Raw genomic sequence first — 22,478 nt, 5'->3', positions numbered from 1 at the left:
TAGGAGGGCAGTATCAGTCACCGGAAAAAAAGGACTGTTGTATTCGTTTTAATATCAAATATTTAAATACTGAATCGAGCAACTTATAAACTGTCTGGGGTGTTCACATAAACCTGAGTATAGACCAGGGGTTCTCAACGTTTTTGGCCGGGGACCCCCGGAAATGCTTTGGCAATGTCTCGGGACCCCCGCCCCGCCCCCTCCCAACCCCCAATATAAATTGACTGCTACAATAACCTTAAACCATTTTGGGCGCGCTACGAGCTTGTAGGTCTGCTATTTTTGAAAAATTGTGAAAAGAATTTTTGAAAAATTGTGAAAAGAATTTTTGAAAAATTGTGAAAAGAATTTTTGAAAAATTGTGAAAAGAATTTTTGAAAAATTGTGAAAAGAATTTTTGAAAAATTGTGAAAAGAATTTTTGAAAAATTGTGAAAAGAATTTTTGAAAAATTGTGAAAAGAATTTTTGAAAAATTGTGAAAAGAATTTTTTTTTTAAATAATTTGGGGACCCCCTAAAATAATTTGGGGACCCCCTAAAATAATTTGGCGACCCCCCGAGGGGTCGCGACCCACGGGTTGAGAACCCCTGGTATAGACGATAACATGACCAAAGGTTTTTTTTAAAGTGAAATATTCTAAGTTCTAAGTTTGTTTACTGACAACCAATGTACAACAAGACACATTGGACTAACAGGAGTTCTAAACATGTATGGCATCAGCTGGCATATTTAGTGTAGTCGACACTAAAGTACACAGACGATCCGGCTGCTTATTTATGACAACACAGATTGACACACACACACACACACACACACACACACATTCGTCTGGGGGCATTGATTGATCACGACGTACAGTACATTGCACACACACACACACACACACACACACACACACACACACACACACACACACACACACACACACACACACACACACACACACACACACACACACACACACAACCCTAAGGCTGATAATTTAAGGGTATATATAGCCTACCATGCAGCACATGAGACATGTCAAAACCATTCAGCATCATTATTTCATTTGAAAGGACACACTTCAAACTACTGGAGGTAAGTTCATAAAATCTCAGTTTCTTCTATTTTCAGCGGATCATCATGTTTCTTTCCATCTGCTTGAATTAGACGTTATTGGTGTTAATTAAATAGCCATTTACACATTTGAAATTATACTCTGAGATTTTCTTTCATCATGTAATTTTCTCTTAATAATATTTTTGGTCCTTCTGTTCTTCCGTTCATTATTATGCCTGTCATATTTATTTTCTGTTTTGTCTCATTGTTGTAGCTGTAATAATGACATTTATTGTTGTTTTATCCTAACCCTGACCACAGCTTTTAGCTTCTACTAATCGTTATCTTGGCACAAAAAGAACAATAATGTCTCCACAACCTTTATTTTGACTGCTCTTTCTTGTGGTTTCCACAGAGCATGATGGTGTACATTGCTCTCACGGTGCTTTTTGCTCTCCTGGCTGTGACTGAACTCTCTGAGGGTAAGACAAGACAATCCATATGGCATGGGTTCCCAAAGTGGGGTCCGGGGACCCCTGGGGGTACTTGAGGGAGTTCCAGGGGGTACCTAGCTCAATTAGAGATAGTCAGGAACCAAACTGACCCTTATGGGTCTGTAACTCTGAGAGTGTACAAATGGAACCAAATGTTCCATTTGTATACTCTCTGAGTTAAATTAACAGTGGTTTTACAATATAAATTGGGGTACCAGAGATATAAATTCCATTAAATCGGAGGCCCGTAGCATAATGCGTGTGAAACTGGGGGGTCAATGGAATTAATGTTTCGGAATCACTGCTAGAGCCGTAGAAATCCTCCCTTATCGGGGTCACTGGCATATGTTTTCAAATGGGGGGGTCCGCGGCCTAATAAATGTTGGGGGTAAATTTGGGGGTCCTTGACACGAAAAAGTTTGGGAACCACTGCCATATGGTACAAATAATGAGGATCACACTTTAGGATCACGGCTATCCCAGCTCTACACCACACACACACACGCACACGCACAATGGCAAATCCACGTCACAGCGGCAGCTTTGCAGCTTGGAAACAACCATTACTTTTGAATTTGTGGAGATAAAGGACACTAAACATATTGTGGTCAAATGTAAACTTTTGTGTTTTATTTTGTTCCACTATACATTTCAATTTTTACAATGATAGGGGCCCGACCTGGCTCTTACCCGATGACTGAAGCTGACAAGCAGACCATTGTGAACACACACAACGCGCTGAGAAGAGATGTGTGGCCTACCGCCAGAAACATGAAGAAGATGGTAAGACACGTACTGGACGTTTGATGAGATGCGATTGCTCATATCTTGCATACCGTTGTCAAATGCTATGGAAACACACATCCTCACATGTCCTCTCGTTCTCACAGGTGTGGAGTGAGGAAATTGCGGCCAGCGCTCAGAAATGGGCCGACAGGTGTACCTCGAACCACAGCCCCAGTAAGAGCCCTTTAAGATTACTACTAATACTACTAATAATAATAATAATGCGTGCACGCATCCGCCTCGTTGACGGCAGACTGCTGGGCGAGCACTGGCGCTTTGGCATGGGGGGTCAGATCAACATGGAATGAATTCTGTACTGGCCATATAAGGAGCATGTCTTGAGTGTACAGGGTTTGATGAAGTCAGATCAACATATGAAATGACAGAACAGGTCAGCTCTATACAGTATATGGAGAAGGGTGGGTGGTAGCGATGACAGGGCCCAGGTAGAGCCGGGCCTTAATTTTCAGGCCTGTTGAGAATTTTTAGTCAGCTGCCGGGCGTGGCTGCACTAATAAATAAGGACTTAGTTGGACGCCAGTCCAGGATCCACATGATTTGATTTTAAAGAAGACTGCAGCCCCTCTCTCTCTCTCTCTGTATATAGCGACAGCATATGGTGAGAACTTGTTTGCGGGGACGAACACGAATCCATGGGACGAGGTTATTGCAGACTGGCATAGCGAGGTGAAGAACTGGAAGTACGGGAGGGGATCTATGCGAGGAGTGGGACACTTCACACAGGTACACCCAGTCATAGAAGAAATACTCTGACTTTGTATCAACTTAAATATTGCAATATCACAATGGCCTATGTAAATACACTGTTAGTGAAATGTATGTGTTAAAAGTTTTGCTTGAGTAAAAGTGCGAAAGTATTGGCATCATTGTTTTTACACTATGTAGGCCTATACACTAAATGACGCCCCAGTCCTTGACATGAAAACGTTTAAAGGGACATTTCACCGCTGGCAGAAACTGCAGTCAAAGTGAGACTGCATTTTCATGAAAGGTGTTTGGTCATGAACATGGTGTCATGACTAAAATATATATATATATATATATATATATATATATATATATAAAAAAATAAAATAATAAACATATTACTCACATAAAACGCCCAGGAAAGTGTTGCTTGTGTCCTAAACATCATTAAAATAAGCTGGCCCTTTAAACAGTGATGTTGTGTTGTGTGTGTTTTGCCCAGGTTGTGTGGTCCAACTCCAACCAGATAGGATGTGGCGTGGCCCACTGCCCCTACTCTCAGTGGAGATGGCAGTACATTTGCCAGTACAATCCAGCGTAAGTACTACTACTGTCCCAAAGTCACAATGAGTCACACACCAAACTATTAGCAAGATTTTCAAGTGAGCCCTGATCTGGTAAAAAGGTTTGGAAACACTTATAGTGTAGAATTGAACTGTAGATGGACATAGATGTTTAGTATTTCATGTTGTGTCTGCAGTGTTGATTTTGACAGCTAATTTAGATTTTAGTTTTAGTCATAGTCTCTTGAATAGTTTTCATGTAGTTTTAGTCACATTATAGTCACCTGGAACGTTTTAGTGTTAGTCTAGCTTTAGTCGACTAAATATCACAAGATTTTAGTCAACTAAATCTACAGTTGATTTAGTTGACTAAAATGTATTGTGGCGGGCCTTGATGGCGTCGTAATGACTGATTTTACACTTGCTGAAATGTTAGCTTGTAGATCTGCTATTTTCAGCATGCAACCAAGTGTGAAATGACTTGTCCACTAGTCCCTTCCTAACATTTTAGTCTAGTTTTTATTTGTTGATGATAATGTCAATATATTTAGTCTTGGTTTTAGTCATCATAGCTTAGTTTTCATTTAGTTTCCAGTTAGTTTTCGTCAGTGAAAAAAGGTAGTCGACGAACAGTCTTCGTCATATTATTAGTCGACGAAATCAACACTGTTTTTTTCCCTCATTTCAGCGGTAACTTTCAGGGCACCGACCCCTACAAGTCTGGACCATCTTGTGGTGATTGCCCCAACAGCTGTGATGACAAGCTGTGCAGTAAGTGACCAAAGGTTTTTTTTGATTGTTCAGGAACCAAGGTTAGAGCATATTCAGTAATCATATAGGGCCAGATTCATCAAGCAATTTACACTCATATTTTGAGCGTACCGTAATTCCCGAACATTTCTACATTCCGTGTGTGTTTTTTTAGAGTGTTGCATGCACACACGCACGCACAGTCGCACACACAATGGCAAATATGGCAAAATACACAGCGGCAGCTTTGCAGCTTGGAAACATAACCATTATTTTGAATTTGTGGAGATAAAGGACACTAAACATATTGTGGTCAAATGTAAACTTTTGTGTTGTATTTTGTTCTACTACATTTCAGTTGATAGAATGATAGAGGCCCCACCTCCACCCCCAACCTACACACGCAACACGCTGAGAAGAGGTGACTCTAACCCGATGACCGAAGCTGACAAGCAGACCATTGTGGACACATACAATGCGCGGAGAAGAGGTGTGTCGCCTACCGCCAGCAACATGAAGAAGATGGTAAGTCACGTACTGGACGTTTGATGAGATGCGATTTGACATCTTTAAATGTCATTGCTCATATCTTGCAGACCGTTGTCAAATGCTATGGAAACACACATCCTCACATGTCCTCTCGTTCTCACAGGTGTGGAGTGAGGAAGTTGCGGCCAGCGCTCAGAAAAGCGCCAACAGGTGTACCATGAGCCATGAGGGTAAGAGCCCTTTAAGATTAATACTACTACTACTAATAATAATACTAACCTCGCCCTAAAGGGCAAGGTCGCGTGCACGCATCCGCCTCGTTGACGGCAGAATGCTGGGCGAGCGCTGGAGCTTAGGCATGGGGGGGTCAGATCAAAAAGGAATGAATTCTGTACTGGCCATATAAGGAGCATGTCTTGAGTGTACAGGGTTTGATGAGGTCAGATCAACATATGGAATGTCAGAACAGGTCAGCTCAGTATATGGAGATCTAAGGGTGGGTGGTAGCGGGGAGATTCTCTTGAGTGTACAGGGTTTGATGAGGGCCCATGTAGGGCCGGGCATTCCTTTTCGGGCCTATTGAGAACTCTAGTTTTTTCCAGCTGCCGGGCGCGGCTGCACTCATAACTTTGGGGCAGGTCCGTCTAGAGTTTGACATTTGAATGACAGATATAAGTTATAAGTTGGGGCGGCTGTGGCTCAGGAGGTAGAGCAGGTCGTCCAATGATCCCTGGGTCGGCTGTTCGAATCCTGGCACCTCCTGTCCACATGTCGAAGTGTCCTTTGGCAAGACACTGAACCCTACATTGCCTCCAATGAGTTGGTCGGTGTTAGCTTGCCACCATTGGTGTGTGAATGTGGGAAGTGAGGACGCTGGCGTCGACTGTTCGCCGCTTCACCTCCCAATGTATGAATGAATGAACCATTGTAAAGCGCTTTGAGCACTTGGAAAAGCGCTCTAAAAATGCAATTCATTATTATTATTAAGTCAAAAGGGAGACATCAAAGAGGAAGGATGGATGGGGAAGGATCAACATATGGACATCAGTTTCTCCACATCTCCATCCCTGATGATGTCACATGGGACCTGGGCACCATATACGATGCCCGACACACACTTAGCCCGACAGGAAATGTGCAATTCCATAGTTAACTGCGACCTTTGGTCGCAATAATAATAATACATTATTATTATTTGTTTATATTAATATCAATTTAATTTATAATACATCATTCAAGTATGTGTGGTAATTATGGTTCCCAACCTTCCCTTATTTGGAAACGAAATTACGTGTTCCTTTTTTGAACTGAAGGGAATCAATCAATGACACATCTTAGTTCAACCACACATTATGCATATACTATAATACTGGTTGTTATTATAATATAAAACAAACTGTACATACATATACTGCACTGTGCAGTGAAAGTGTATATTTTACTGGGCATATCACTCATCTTTCATGGAAATACGGACTTAGTTGGACGCCAGTCCAGGATCCACATGATTTGATTTGAAAGAAGATTGCAGCCTCTCTCTCTCTCTCTCTCTCTCTTTCTGTATATAGGCATTACGGACTATAACAGTGCAATCATGTATTCCAAGCCGACCATGCAGCCATGGGACGAGGTTATCGAGGAATGGCATAGTGGGGTGAAGAACTGGAAGTACGGGACGGGATCTATCAATGGACAAGAAGTGGGAATCTTCACACAGGTACACCCAGTCATATAAGAAATACTCTTGACTTTGTATTAACTTAAATATTGCAATATCACAATAGCCTATACACTGTTACAGGTGAAATGTCTGTGTTGAAGGTTTTGCTTGAGTAAAAGTGCGAAAGTATTGGCATCATCTTTTACACTAAGTAGGCCTATACACTAAATGACGCCCCAGTCCTTGACATGAAAACGTTTAAAGGGACATTTCACCCCTGGCAGAAACTGCAGTCACTGCAGTTAAAGTGAGACTGCATTTTCATGAAAGATGTTTGGTCATGAACATGGTGTCATGGCCAAAATATCTTAACCCCCCCCCCCCCAAAAAAACTAAAAAACATATTACTCACATAAAACCCCCAGGAAAGTGTTTCTTGTGTCCTAAACATCATTAAAATAAGCTGGCCCTTTAAACAGTGATGTTGTGTTGTGTGTGTTTTGCCCAGATTGTGTGGTACAACACCGACCAGATAGGATGTGGCGTGGCCCACTGCCCCTACTCTGAGTGGACATGGCATTATGTTTGTCAGTACAATCCAGGCGCAGCGTAAGTACTACTACTGTCCCAAAGTCACAATGAGTCACCTGGAATGTTTAGTGTTAGTCTACTTTTAGTCGACTAACTATTACAATATTTTAGTCGACTAAATTTACAGTTGCTTTAGTCGACTAAAATGTATTTTGGCAGGCCTTGAGCCCTTGACTGATTTTACAGCATGCAACCAAGTGTAAAGACTTGTCCACTAGTCCCTTCCTAACATTTTAGTCTAGTTTTTATTTGTTGATGAAATTGTCAATATATTTAGTCTTGCTTTTAGTCATCATAGCTTAGTTTTCATTTAGTTTCCATTTAGTTTTCGTCAGTGAAAAAAGGTAGTCGACGAATTATTAGTCGACGAAATCAACACTGTTTTTTCCCCTCATTTCAGCGGTAACTTTCAGGGCACCGACCCCTACAAGTCTGGACCATCTTGTGGTGATTGCCCCAACAGCTGTGATGACAAGCTGTGCAGTAAGTAAGGTTTTTTTTGATTGTTCAGGAACCAAGGTTAGAGCATATTCAGTAATCATATAGGGCCAGATTCATCAAGCAATTTACACTAATATTTTGAGCGTACCGTAATTCCCGAACATTTCTACATTCCGTGTGTGTTTCTTTAGAGTGTTGCATGCACACACGCACGCACAGTCGCACACACAATGGCAAATATGGCAAAATACACAGCGGCAGCTTTGCAGCTTGGAAACATAACCATTATTTTGAATTTGTGGAGATAAAGGACACTAAACATATTGTGGTCAAATGTAAACTTTTGTGTTGTATTTTGTTCTACTACATTTCAGTTGATAGAATGATAGAGGCCCCACCTCCACCCCCAACCTACACACGCAACACGCTGAGAAGAGGTGACTCTAACCCGATGACCGAAGCTGACAAGCAGACCATTGTGGACACATACAATGCGCGGAGAAGAGGTGTGTCGCCTACCGCCAGCAACATGAAGAAGATGGTAAGTCACGTACTGGACGTTTGATGAGATGCGATTTGACATCTTTAAATGTCATTGCTCATATCTTGCAGACCGTTGTCAAATGCTATGGAAACACACATCCTCACATGTCCTCTCGTTCTCACAGGTGTGGAGTGAGGAAGTTGCGGCCAGCGCTCAGAAAAGCGCCAACAGGTGTACCATGAGCCATGAGGGTAAGAGCCCTTTAAGATTAATACTACTACTACTAATAATAATACTAACCTCGCCCTAAAGGGCAAGGTCGCGTGCACGCATCCGCCTCGTTGACGGCAGAATGCTGGGCGAGCGCTGGAGCTTTGGCATGGGGGGTCAGATCAAAAAGGAATGAATTCTGTACTGGCCATATAAGGAGCATGTCTTGAGTGTACAGGGTTTGATGAGGTCAGATCAACATATGGAATGTCAGAACAGGTCAGCTCAGTATATGGAGATCTAAGGGTGGGTGGTAGCGGGGAGATTCTCTTGAGTGTACAGGGTTTGATGAGGGCCCATGTAGGGCCGGGCATTCCTTTTCGGGCCTATTGAGAACTCTAGTTTTTTCCAGCTGCCGGGCGCGGCTGCACTCATAACTTTGGGGCAGGTCCGTCTAGAGTTTGACATTTGAATGACAGATATAAGTTATAAGTTGGGGCGGCTGTGGCTCAGGAGGTAGAGCAGGTCGTCCAATGATCCCTGGGTCGGCTGTTCGAATCCTGGCACCTCCTGTCCACATGTCGAAGTGTCCTTTGGCAAGACACTGAACCCTACATTGCCTCCAATGAGTTGGTCGGTGTTAGCTTGCCACCATTGGTGTGTGAATGTGGGAAGTAAGGACGCTGGCGTCGACTGTTCGCCGCTTCACCTCCCAATGTATGAATGAATGAACCATTGTAAAGCGCTTTGAGCACTTGGAAAAGCGCTCTAAAAATGCAATTCATTATTATTATTAAGTCAAAAGGGAGACATCAAAGAGGAAGGATGGATGGGGAAGGATCAACATATGGACATCAGTTTCTCCACATCTCCATCCCTGATGATGTCACATGGGACCTGGGCACCATATACGATGCCCGACACACACTTAGCCCGACAGGAAATGTGCAATTCCATAGTTAACTGCGACCTTTGGTCGCAATAATAATAATACATTATTATTATTTGTTTATATTAATATCAATTTAATTTATAATACATCATTCAAGTATGTGTGGTAATTATGGTTCCCAACCTTCCCTTATTTGGAAACAAAATTACGTGTTCCTTTTTTGAACTGAAGGGAATCAATCAATGACACATCTTAGTTCAACCACACATTATGCATATACTATAATACTGGTTGTTATTATAATATAAAACAAACTGTACATACATATACTGCACTGTGCAGTGAAAGTGTATATTTTACTGGGCATATCACTCATCTTTCATGGAAATACGGACTTAGTTGGACGCCAGTCCAGGATCCACATGATTTGATTTGAAAGAAGATTGCAGCCTCTCTCTCTCTCTCTCTCTCTCTTTCTGTATATAGGCATTACGGACTATAACAGTGCAATCATGTATTCCAAGCCGACCATGCAGCCATGGGACGAGGTTATCGAGGAATGGCATAGTGGGGTGAAGAACTGGAAGTACGGGACGGGATCTATCAATGGACAAGAAGTGGGAATCTTCACACAGGTACACCCAGTCATATAAGAAATACTCTTGACTTTGTATTAACTTAAATATTGCAATATCACAATAGCCTATACACTGTTACAGGTGAAATGTCTGTGTTGAAGGTTTTGCTTGAGTAAAAGTGCGAAAGTATTGGCATCATCTTTTACACTAAGTAGGCCTATACACTAAATGACGCCCCAGTCCTTGACATGAAAACGTTTAAAGGGACATTTCACCCCTGGCAGAAACTGCAGTCACTGCAGTTAAAGTGAGACTGCATTTTCATGAAAGATGTTTGGTCATGAACATGGTGTCATGGCCAAAATATCTTAACCCCCCCCCCCCCCCCAAAAAAACTAAAAAACATATTACTCACATAAAACCCCCAGGAAAGTGTTTCTTGTGTCCTAAACATCATTAAAATAAGCTGGCCCTTTAAACAGTGATGTTGTGTTGTGTGTGTTTTGCCCAGATTGTGTGGTACAACACCGACCAGATAGGATGTGGCGTGGCCCACTGCCCCTACTCTGAGTGGACATGGCATTATGTTTGTCAGTACAATCCAGGCGCAGCGTAAGTACTACTACTGTCCCAAAGTCACAATGAGTCACCTGGAATGTTTAGTGTTAGTCTACTTTTAGTCGACTAACTATTACAATATTTTAGTCGACTAAATTTACAGTTGCTTTAGTCGACTAAAATGTATTTTGGCAGGCCTTGAGCCCTTGACTGATTTTACAGCATGCAACCAAGTGTAAAGACTTGTCCACTAGTCCCTTCCTAACATTTTAGTCTAGTTTTTATTTGTTGATGAAATTGTCAATATATTTAGTCTTGCTTTTAGTCATCATAGCTTAGTTTTCATTTAGTTTCCATTTAGTTTTCGTCAGTGAAAAAAGGTAGTCGACGAATTATTAGTCGACGAAATCAACAATGGTTGTGTCCCTCATTTCAGCGGTGACAGACGGTCCACCCACCCCTACATGGCTGGACCATCTTGTGGTGATTGCCCCAACAGCTGTGATGACAAGCTGTGCAGTAAGTGACCAAAGGTTTTTTTTGATTGTTCAAAGGTTAGAGCATATTCAGTAATCATATAGGGCCAGATTCATCAAGCAATTTACGCTCATATTTTGAGCGTACCGTAATTCCCGACCATTTCTACATTCCGTGTGCGATTAATTATAATTTTTTGGGTCGTGACAGTCCGCTCATTTTCACGTCAGCTCAGGTGAATTATCGAGGATCAAGGCTTGTATACATATGTATTTATTTAGAATGCTTTAGTCTTCATGCTGAATCAATTAATAGTCAACAAACCTCAAATAAGATATGTAACATTGTACCCAACATTTGGTCGTGATGTTGAACTGTATAGATTAACTTCTTTCGCATTATACGTGAGATTGACTTTATTAACTTAACGTTCAGCAAGGAGTGAAGGAATCGTGTGCCAAAATAAGCTGATCTACAAGTTGTTATATGCGGTGCTTCCCGACCTGGGACAGTTTTGTTTATAACTCTATGGTACCCACGCACTGTTAGCTTGACGATAATCATAAACATCATCACGTTAGTTTACGGTTAACATTTATGGTGGTAAAATGGGCGGAGATGTACTACATGCGGTGAAATCGGGCGAAACGTTTGGGAAATAGCGAGTCCACTTGATTGTGAGGCAAAAATGAGCTACAGCCGCGACACGCACAAATGAAGCCATTACACCAACTTTGGCGAATGACACATGAGATTGAGCGTACCAAAAGTACACCCTCCTATAGTCACTTTATTTAGAGTGTTCGTTCAGTATCAGGGGTCTCCCGTCTCTTCTGCACTTGAACCCATGTTGGCCTGTGCCGATTCTAAAATCGCTTTCTAAATACTGACCTAAATTTATGAAAAACTTCAAATATTTATATAGCAGCATATATTTTTTCGTAATTTTTGAATACTGTACATACTGTACAGAACCCCAAGAGGGGTTCCCGTCCAGAAGGGTAGGGTTACAAAAAGGGGTTCCCGCCTATAATGGGTAAAACAGACAGACCTGTACATGCCCCTCGGCTACCGGCCTACTTGAGAACGATGCAACTTGGGAACCTAATAATACCCGTTGTCAACTTGTCACAGCGCCCGTTTTAACTGTCTGTCTATGTCCCACATGGAGATCTCTGTATCTGTGTGAAGAGGGCAAACTGACTGACTGTGGTTAATTGTCAGGTGTGGGGTTGCCATGGCAATCAATTGGCTGAGGCAGAGGCTGGAAACTGCACAGATGAGGGGATTTAGGCTGATTAGACCCGCACTGGCAGAGCCTGACCAGAGCCTTTTGTAGTGGTTCTGGAGAACCGTGGGTCCGACCGACTCGAGTCCAGGCACTGCACTCCCTGCGGGGTTGTGGAACGCGTGTGTCGAATATGAAGTCGGTGGGGCAAACGGTTCTCGAGTTACGTGCATTACAACCGCACACACACGCAGACACGCACGCACACAGAGACGTGGCGCATTTATAGTAGGAAGATACATCAGGAGAGGTCAATCATGTCCTTCATTAGCTTCATTTTTATGTAGTTCCCATATTCCAAAAGCACTCCAACTTTATAGAACCATTACAATAAATTAAAATAAACCATTAAAATAAATTCATAGAACTAAAAATGGTTCTTCTATGCCAACTTGGTCACCTTTATTTTCTTGTGTATAGGCACCCAGCGTCCATGGTGGTGGTGATGATGGTGTCCTGACCTTCAAAAGGAAATTTGAGCAAAACACAAGAGCAACCTGGATTGGACTGAGAGACACTGTGTTGGAGGGCAAATGGATGTGACTACACCCAGTGGTTTTACATTGAGTAAGATCAAAACTGTGTGATTACTGACTACAATAGTCAATGGGCTGATGCGTACTGTAGTCAGAGGTTTCCTTCTGTGTGTGTATACTAATGAGTGGATTGTCTGATTCAACCTGCTGACTTGTACTAACGGCCTCCATAATAAAAGTACATTAAACATATGCATGTGTTTACTGCTTCATTCCATTTCAGTGTGTCTCCATTGTAAGAACATTTCATGTAGTGGAGGAGCTTAGGGATATGTCGCGCTAATTCGTCTAAAAGCGTAAAACTTTGCACAGATGTAGCCCAGGGCATGCTCTAATGATTTAGTTAGGGCGCCCGAGCCAGCGACCTCAGGCAAAGTTTCATTATGCTTTAAGTAGCATGTGATGTGTCGAAAATCATGCTTATAAATATTTGCTTTTCAGATTGTTGGCTAACTTAACACATGCTGCCTTTATAGCTGACTATAATAGCTTACACAAATCAGGAGAGGAAGTTCACGCTTGAATTGATTTAACCTTCCATTCCCTAGTGTAAGGAAGTTAAGAGGCCAGTCTTATCCTGTTTTCATGCTATCGAATAGTTACACTAGCTTTAAATCACCTTTGAAGACATGCTCCCTATATGGCTGTCACGCCTGGCTTCTCATGGAGAAGACTGGATCATCACCTATCTGCATACAGTATGGAGCCAGAAAGCAACTCTACATCTGACCTCGTGTTGGACCTCAAACCTCAAACCTATAGTCCTTACCCATTCTATACAAACTGTTAATACAATAATCAATGAATCAGGTAGCCTACAACTGTTGAGCAGGTGTCAGAATGAGCTATATGGACCCATAAGGGTCCATTTGTACACTCTCAGAGTTAATTAACATTGATTTTACAATATAAATTGGGGGTCCCAGAGACAGAAATGCCATCAAATGGGGGTCAACATGCATGGACTAATGCATATCACACTGGCGGTCCGTGACACTGCTAGATTCGTAAAAATCTATGGGGTCCCTGGCATATCTCTTCAAATGGGGGTCTGCGGGCTAATTAGTGTCAATTTGGGGGTCCTTGAAATGAAAACGTTTGGGGACCACTGGCCTGTAGTGAGCTTGCAGATCAGCTATTTTCTGAGAACAGGTTGTATATAAATATATCAATATGTACAAGGGACGTTCAATATTTAGGGACGTTCCAATTCCTAGGGGGATGATTTATCCCCCTACCCCTTGACACTCATTATGTAGGGGGAAGGGACAAGGGCTGAGGGGTAGCCAGGGTTAAAAAAGGAATTGTGGACCAGTGAGTTTATCTTTCCCTCCAGCAGGGGGCTGTGTGATTTTCTTCTCCTTTATTCTCTTTATTTTATTCAGGAATCCAGGCGTTGTTTTGTTGACCCGGAACATGAAGTCGCTCACGTTGTATTTGTTTTCGTTCGCGCCGCAGCCATAGAGTGGCCGCAGCAGAGAAGAGAGCAGTCAGTGGCGAGGAGAAGTGTATTTGTAAAATACAGTTCAGCAACATGGCAATTCAATTAGCTTTACATTTTAAAACATTAAGCAGAGGCAACGCTTCATAAAAAAACCCACATTTGAATTCAGTAAAAAAGGAGAGAATTTAACAAATAGTAAAACAAAATGTCTTGTGAGATCTGGCTTCATGTGGATGTGGATGTGAGGAAGAGGATGCAGCGTGCCGCTCGAGATGTTGACGTCGTGATGAAGAAGAAGAGAGGAAGAGGAGAAAGAGTGGATCGTGTGGTGATGAAGGTTCTGATGGAAGCGGCTGAAGACGTCCTGGAACTGTTCCATCTCACCGTGCACGACTTTGAAGATACTCTGGAACGCCAGAGGGCGCTGTTGGACACCCGGCTGAACCCACACGGCACACAGAAACTGAACAGAGATACAGGTTGGTACAAATTGTTATTTCTGACAGAACTCCTGTGGTGGAATTAACTTGAGCCCCATTTAGACTGCAGTCACATCCAGTCAATCTGATGGAATCCGATTTATTTGAGTCTAAACACAAACAAGTCACATGGAATCTGAATAAACTGATAAATCAGGCTGAGGCTGTGTGTGAGCCACTCTGCTACACCACAACATGTCTAGGCTACAGTGGCAAACTGAAATACAAATTGTGGTGTTCCAAATGTTCAATGCAAATAAACACAATTGTAACATGGTCTCTGTGAACCGAGAGTAGGTAAATCTGCGTCCTATGGAGAGTGAAATAACCGATGAGGGACCCTAGGGTACCGCCGTCAAAAATTCTGAAAAGGTAACCGAGGGTCCCGAAAGGGGCTAAAGTATTGACTCTTTCAAAGGCCTCCCCAGCACAACACTGATATAATTTGCAGCCTTCATCATCCTTTTCAGGCTTTTTTCTCCTTCAACATAATTTTAATACAATGAATGATCTGCTAAATCCGATTCTTACGATAATATACGATTACCGATTAATTGGTTTATGGCCAATATCGGCAGATACCGATGTGTTTGCCGATGAATCTCCCATCACTAATTACAGGCGTACGAGAGACTCCTTTATATTTTATATTGTAAGATGTATAACTTCTTAAAATGGTGTGTGTGTGTGTGTGGCTAGCCTACTGTGCTATGAACTTTTTCGTTTGCCCATCATTAATCAAATTATAACTCTGTTTTATTATTTATAAACAATACAGACACAAACAAACCAATGCACAGCAAATACAGCATAAACATAAATAATCTGTTGTCTTATAGTTTGAATGCTTCTATTAAGAACTGCGCAAATCTCCTAGAATAGAGAATACCGTAAACATGTCTCTTCTGTTTTCTGTAATTTTTGTGGCGGGGCTGTTTTCTACAACTCATTCAAGTAATTTGGTTTACATTTCAACACATAATTGCATATTTCATAATGTAATGTGTATGTTCATTATTTGCTTATGTTTTTACAAATACAGTTTATTATAAAACTGCTGTCCATATACTTGTATCTCTGCCTTCCATGCCCTCACCGGATAGAAACAATTGAGTTAAACCTAAAGGCAAATCTATTTTTATTTTAATCCCCCCCCCCTCTCTCTCTCCCTCTCTCCCACCCCCCCTAGACTTACAGCATTATCTAAGCAACACACTGTCAACCAATGACTGGCAATCTTTCCCAGAACCAGCCAATGACGACCAACCTCATTCACAATCAACCAATGACAGCCAACCTCGTTCAGAACCAACCAATGACAGCCAACCTTGTCCAAAACCAGCCAATGACAGCCAACCTAGTTCGGAACCAACCAATGACAGCCAACCTTGTCCAGAACCAACCAATGACGGCCAACCTCCATCGGAATCAACCAATGGCAGCCAACCGTGTCCAGAACCAGCCAGTGATGAGTATGAAGCGCTGTCCCCAGACAGCTGTATTGTTGAGGATGAGGATGATGATGATGATGATGATGATGATGATGATGATGATAAAGATTATGACCCTGGGGTTGAGGTTGATATGAGAGAGAGCGAGGAGGAGAGTTCAACATTAAAGAGTCCAGAATCAGAGAGTTCAACATTAGAGTCAAATTCAGTCGAAGGACAGAGTCCGCTGGAGACGTTAAACGAACATAAGTTTCAGTTCTGTCTGGTGTGCTCCCAGTCCTTCCAGAAAATGGACGCTCTGCTCAGACATGTCATGAGGTCGTGTTGCGATGAGACACAGTGTCGCTGTGGGTTCTGTGGGGAGCTGTTCCCGTCCAACCGGGACCTGAAAGGTCACCTTGAAACTCACAGAGAGCACTGTAACACCTGCAGCACATGTGGGATGAAGTTCCGTACTACGCAGTGTCTGAAGATACACAGAAAGGTTCACACAGGTAAGCCTACTGTGCTATATTGTATGGTATTGTATAGACTAGGGGTTCCCAACCTCTCTATTACCACGGACCGGCTGACGGTTCATAAAATGTTCGCGGACCAGAACAAAAAATAAATAAAAATGTAATTTTCCTGTCACAAATTTTACAGTCGCCTGATTGCAATTATTTGAGATAATTGCAATTATTTTGCACAATTATCAGCCTTGGTTTTTTTTGGAAAATGTTGGCTGGTACATTCTCAAAAATAGAGGAAATAGACGATCAACAAGGTCACAGCATGTGACCCAATGTGAGCTTATTCATGCTATTTTAGAAAAACTTTAGAAAGCAATAAGAGGCCTGGCGTTTTGGTAGATTATTTCCTTTGATCATCGGTACCAGTAACTTTCACTCATTTCTTTTTTTTCTTTTTAATTAAGCTTAAAGAGATAGTTCAGATTTTTTGAACTTAAGTTGTATGAAATACTTGCCATTAATATAGTGGTTGCAACTGTATTAATTGATTGCCCGAGTCCCATGGTGGGAGTTCTGCTCTGGTTTTGGTCAATATTAAGTAGTTCCGGTCATTTTGTGGGGGGCACTGGGGCCACGCAGTAAAAGTAAATGAATGCACAAAACGAACGTAATTTGTATTGTTGACCTATTTCTAAAATATTAGCGCGACTTTCGTTCAACTTTGACCCCTCTATCACATGGAACTATTTTTTGGGCGTAGTGATATGGACACAAAAAACACAGTTCTGTGTGATAGAGGGGTAAAAAAAGAACGGAAGTTGCACTAATATTTTAGAAATAGGTCAACAATACAAATTACGTTAGTTTTGTGGATTAATTTACTTTTACTGCGTGGCCCCCAGTGCCCCCCACAAAATGACCGGAACTACTTGATATTTCACCAAAACCAGAGCAGAACTCCCACCATGGGACTTGGGCAATCAATTAATACAGTTGCAACCACTATATTAATGGCAAGTATTTCATACAACTTATGTTCAAAAAATCTGAACTATCCCTTTAAGCAGATACAGGCTATAAGACAAACACATTCAAAGAGCCTATCAATGATCTGCAGCTACTCAGTCAGGTGTATGTGTAAACTGAATGTTGGATGAATAACAGTCCTTGAGCTTTGTGGGATTACAGTCACATACTGAGGCGGTTCAGCCTCTTCTTGAAGGCGTGAACACTGCTAGATGTAATATCTCCAACAACCGCAGGGGGAAGGCCTTATAGCAGAGTGTAGAAAGCTCCTATCAAGGCATTTGGTGTTTGACTTGGGGCGTTCTAGGGTGTGGCTTGGTAGTACCCTCCGGGTGATTCCACCTGAGGTGTGAGCTTGGGGTAGTAGACGGTAGTGCTTTACAAAGCCGAAAAGTGAAATGTCAATTTTATTCATATGGTCCAATTTTCGATGCCAAAAAAACACAATTAAATCATTCGTACGACAATTATGTTAGCTAAAATGTCACTATTGCACACAGGAGGGAAACCATTCAGTTGTGAGGTGTGTGGCAGAACATTCAGAATGAAGGTATGCCTGACGCGCCACATGACAGTTCATCAGGTGGAGAAACCATACCAGTGTAAGGTAGGTTCCATTTAAACCCTACGGATCCAATGGGCCTGGTCTCTAATGTCACATTCACACCCAGATGTTTTACTGCAATTAACACAATGTTGGCCTTGGACACGTCCTTTCTAATCAAACCGTAGGTGGCCTTGGACGTGTATACACGTGACACGTCTAGGGCTTTTTTATTGATATAAAACAAAACAATCGTTTTTATTTGTTTGTTTTTGGGTGGCCTCTCCTTCTGCACCGTACTCCTTGCTGTTTCACGCATGCGCACTGCCCTTTCACTTCCTTGTTTACGACTCAGAAGGAATGGCTCGTATATCTTAATCTAGAACTCTCCATGGTTTTGACCAGATGGGCAATGTTCTGTCTTCATTTCTTACTTCAAAATTCAAATTCTGGTGCTGATCAAACAAACGCATTCTAGTTCGCCAAAAACGGGGATTCGCTTCGCTATTTTCAACAGTAAAACATACTTCCGTGTCCCAGGAGTAGCGAGAGTGACGTCATTTTACTTCATTTCAGTTCTTCACTTCATTTTAAAAGAAAGAAAAAGCTCTCTCACACTTACGCCAGTGTGCCAGTGATCACCCTCCCAGGTTGCCTACCCCTGCTCTATACCAGGGGTTCTCAACCCGTGGGTCGCGACCCCTCGGGGGGTCGCCAAAATATTTTAGGGGATCCCCAAATTATTTTCAAAAAAAATATTTTCACGATTTCTCAAAAATAGCAGACCTACAAGCTCGTAGCGCGCCACTCGGTGGCGCGCTATGAGCTTGTAGATCTGCTATTTTTCAATAGCTAAATTATAACATAATGCTTAAAACACCAAAAGGGGTTCCCACCCAAAATGGGTTAAGGTTATTGTAGCAGTCAATTTATATTGGGGGTCGGGAGGGGGCGGGGCGGGGGTCCCGAGACATTGCCAAAACATTTCCGGGGGTCCCCGGACAAAAACGTTGAGAACCCCTGCGCTATACAATCATCCTGCCTGATGCAGAGCGTGTCTGTACTCAAACTGCTGTGCTCCCTCATGCGAATAATCGTTAGTTTAATAGAGTTTAATATACTGGGTTTAATAAATGTCTCTGTCTGTCTGTCTGTCTGTCTGTCTGTCTAAGGTGTGCAAGAAGGCGTACTACCACTGGCACTCTCTGGATAGACACGCCGCCAAACACTACAGGAGCCGGCACGTTTGCGCCGTCTGCAGGGAAGAGTTCCGCACGAGACCGGAGCTGCTGCGCCACCAGAGGATCACACACCGTCCCGACAACGAGGAGCAGCCGGAGGCGGGCCGCCCCAGACAGCACCCCGCTTACAAGTGCAAAGCCTGCGGAGAAGAGTTTTCCGTGAAGAAAGACATTATGAAACACGTCCGGACGCACGTGAAGGTAAGACCCACCTGCCGTCACCATTGTTACGTATTCACCCGTTCACAATTTTATTGAAATAATCGCGGTTATCACAATGCCATTTTTAAAAAATGGGAATGGGAACAGATCTACAAGCTCAAGTTTGTAGATTGGCCATTTCCACTATTTAAAGTATAAAATTACTAAATATATTGGCCATAGTACATTATTTATTTTATATGTTTATATGTTGGTAACGACCTTTTTTTCCCAGGTACGTTCAGTATATACAGTGCACCCAGAAAGGATTCACACTCCTTCACTTTTACCACATTTTGTTTTGTTACAGCAGGGGTTCTCAACCCGTGGGTCGCGACCCCTCGGGGGGTCGCCAAATTATTTTAGGGGGTCCCCAAATTATTTAAAAAAAAAATATATATATATTTTTTTTTTTTTCAGGATTTTTCAAAAATAGCAGACCTACAAGCTCGTAGCGCGCCACTCGGTGGCGCGCTATGAGCTTGTAGATCTGCTATTTTTCAATAGCTAAATTATAACAATGCTTAAAACACCAAAAGGGGTTCCCGCCCAAAATGGTTTAAGGTTATTGTAGCAGTCAATTTATATTGGGGGTCGGGAGGGGGCGGGGCGGGGGTCCCGAGACATTGCCAAAGCATTTCCGGGGGTCCCCGGCCAAAAACGTTGAGAACCCCTGTGTTACAGCCTCATTTCAAAATGGATTAAATGTGTTTCTTTCCTCATCGAATCTAAGATATCGTTGCACAATTATTTGCACAACGATATCTTTTATGATCGTGCCAACCCCATAAGAATGGGAATCAAGCTTTATTGTCACATAACAGACAACAGTCAGTCTGTGGACAATATGGAAACCCATCAGCAAAAAAGGAAAAACAGTGCCCTCTGCTGTTTGTTTCCTCAGCTCAGAATCTGTTCTTGAGAGATTAGTCTGTGGGAAACTAACTTATGGTCTATTTTGATCAGTGAATGTATTTTAACTCTAGTTTTTATAGTATTGCTTTTTTATGTTATTTTAATTATGCTGTATTTTTACGAGGTATATATTTATTTTACTATGTTGTATTTTATGAGGTGTTTATGATGATATTTTGAATGGAAAGCACTTTGGGTCAACTACTGTTGTTTTTAACCTATTAGAACCATGGAAGCATCTGTGTGTGTCAATTTAGATTTGAACCACTTTAACTATTTTATACTTTAGCTATTAAAAAAAATAGAAAAGTTGTGGTCTCTGGAGCGTGTACTGGTGAGCAGACGGGCAGCTGAGTTTTGGACATATATTTTTAAAGTTATCACTTTTAACTTTGAACAAATCTTTGCTTCTGGGGGTCCCTGGAACAAAATATTTTGAGATGGGAGTCCACGGCCAAATACATGTAGTTTTGGGCGTGCTTGACATGAAAAAATAAACGAGAACCACGTATATAGCAATATAAGGTTGACATAAGGTCCTCGGGTCTTAATGAGTTAAATGTGATACAAATAAAGGTGACTTGACTTGACATAACATCATAGTAATAATACATGTAATGTTGTTGTTTTCCCCCCCTTTTTGTGTCAAGGAGTCATCGCCATCGCCATCATCATTGAGTTGTGGTCTGTGCGGCCATCAAACCGAGGACACACACAGTCTCTCGGTCCACCTGCGGTCCCACATAGAGCAGAGCCACGTGTGTCACATGTGTGGGAAGGGCTGCCCCTCCGCCTCCGCTCTAGACATCCACATGAGAGTCCACACGGGTGAGAAACCGTTCAGCTGCGCAGAGTGCGGCAAGGATTTTCCACTCCAGGGAACTCTGAAGATGCACATGAAGATCCACAACGGCGAGCGGAAGTTCGCCTGCGACGTCTGTGGCAAGACTTTCCTCCAGAAGCATGTCCGGGACAGACACCTGAAGTTCCACAACAAAGAGAGGACCTTCATGTGTCGGGTGATCGGCTGCGGTAAAGGCTTCATGCAGGCCGTGGACCTGCAGAGGCACGAGTTGACGCACACCGGGGAGAAACCCTACGTATGCACCATCTGCGGCAGCCGCTTCCAAGCCAAAAGGTCCCTGAACATTCACATGAACAGCACTCACAGCGGCAACGGCACTACAGAGAAGAGGAGGGGAAGGAAACGACAGAGCGGAGATAATAATGTTGTGGAGAACAGTGGAGACGACACTACGGAGTAGACGGTGAAACGAAAAAGAAAGTATGAACATTGATACGAACACTCATGCTGGAGATCACAGCGAGGAGAAGACTGCAGACGGTGAGATCACAGCGAGGAGAAGACTGCAGACGGTGAGATCACAGCGAGGAGAAGACTGCAGACGGTGAGATCACAGCGAGGAGAAGACTGCAGACGGTGAGATCACAGCGAGGAGAAGACTGCAGACGGTGAGATCACAGCGAGGAGAAGACTGCAGACGGTGAGATCACAGCGAGGAGAAGACTGCAGACGGTGAGATCACAGCGAGGAGAAGACTGCAGACGGTGAGATCACAGCGAGGAGAAGACTGCAGACGGTGAGATCACAGCGAGGAGAAGACTGCAGACGGTGAGATCACAGCGAGGAGAAGACTGCAGACAGTGAGATCACAGCGAGGAGAAGACTGCAGACGGTGAGATCACAGCGAGGAGAAGACTGCAGACGGTGAGATCACAGCGAGGAGAAGACTGCAGACGGTGAGATCACAGCGAGGAGAAGACTGCAGACGGTGCTACAGAGAAGAAAAGAGGAGGGGAATAACACGAGAGAAAGAAACAAAGGGAGACCTTTGTTAATTCCAGCTAAACAATTTTGACAAAATAATAGTTAAAGGAACGGTTTTGGACACGAACAAGGTTTCCACAACATCAACAACCTTGGTGATGAGCAGGTAGTTTACTCAGTGGATTAATGATCCAGTATGTTGTGAATGTTGAGCTGTAAGACTTTTAATGTCCTGTTTCTTTATAAATCACCTGCATAGACTGCTAGATTCTATATCCACTACGAGGGTTAAACATCTTTATTGCTAATATTCCACCCTAGAAAGCAGTCATAGAGACGTAAATGTTTACTGTTCAGAGCCTGTTGTGTTGACATTATAAAACCAAGCA

The 22,478-nt window shown here is 42.6% G+C and overlaps 2 protein-coding genes across 2 annotated transcripts; both read left to right on the top strand.

The window, feature by feature from the left end:
* Positions 1 to 2,229: 2,229 nt before the first annotated feature.
* On the top strand, positions 2,230 to 12,572 carry LOC306938715 (uncharacterized protein; the record flags this gene model as incomplete). The annotated part of the gene is made up of 16 exons (XM_079522981.1): positions 2,230 to 2,319; positions 2,427 to 2,496; positions 2,930 to 3,066; positions 3,533 to 3,627; positions 4,282 to 4,364; positions 4,702 to 4,868; positions 4,996 to 5,062; positions 6,401 to 6,549; positions 7,001 to 7,101; positions 7,484 to 7,566; positions 7,899 to 8,065; positions 8,193 to 8,259; positions 9,597 to 9,745; positions 10,200 to 10,300; positions 10,683 to 10,765; positions 12,432 to 12,572. The coding sequence occupies 16 exons, from the start codon at positions 2,230 to 2,232 to the stop codon at positions 12,455 to 12,457; spliced, it is 1,635 nt and encodes a 544-aa protein (XP_079379107.1). The 3' UTR covers positions 12,458 to 12,572.
* Positions 12,573 to 13,951: 1,379 nt separating this feature from the next.
* Positions 13,952 to 21,795, top strand: LOC306938373 (uncharacterized protein). The gene is made up of 5 exons (XM_079522518.1): positions 13,952 to 14,470; positions 15,660 to 16,415; positions 17,900 to 18,006; positions 19,116 to 19,385; positions 20,951 to 21,795. Exons 1-5 carry the CDS (start codon positions 14,197 to 14,199, stop codon positions 21,563 to 21,565), a joined length of 2,022 nt encoding a protein of 673 aa, XP_079378644.1. The 5' UTR covers positions 13,952 to 14,196; the 3' UTR covers positions 21,566 to 21,795.
* The last annotated feature ends 683 nt before the right edge of the window (positions 21,796 to 22,478 follow it).

This window comes from Electrona antarctica, assembly GCF_951216825.1.
Source record: "Electrona antarctica genome assembly, chromosome: 15".
In the NCBI taxonomy this organism is placed as follows: Eukaryota; Metazoa; Chordata; class Actinopteri; order Myctophiformes; family Myctophidae; genus Electrona; species Electrona antarctica.
This window is presented reverse-complemented; position numbering and strand designations above follow the sequence as displayed.

Excerpts from the sequence above, each read along its gene's own strand:
- LOC306938373 (XM_079522518.1), top strand. The coding sequence starts at position 14,197 with ATGTCTTGTGAGATCTGGCTTCATGTGGATGTGGATGTGAGGAAGAGG. Across the intron at positions 16,416-17,899 it reads ACACAGAAAGGTTCACACAG|GAGGGAAACCATTCAGTTGT; the intron begins GTAAGCCTACTG and ends TATTGCACACAG. Across the intron at positions 18,007-19,115 it reads AGAAACCATACCAGTGTAAG|GTGTGCAAGAAGGCGTACTA; the intron begins GTAGGTTCCATT and ends TGTCTGTCTAAG.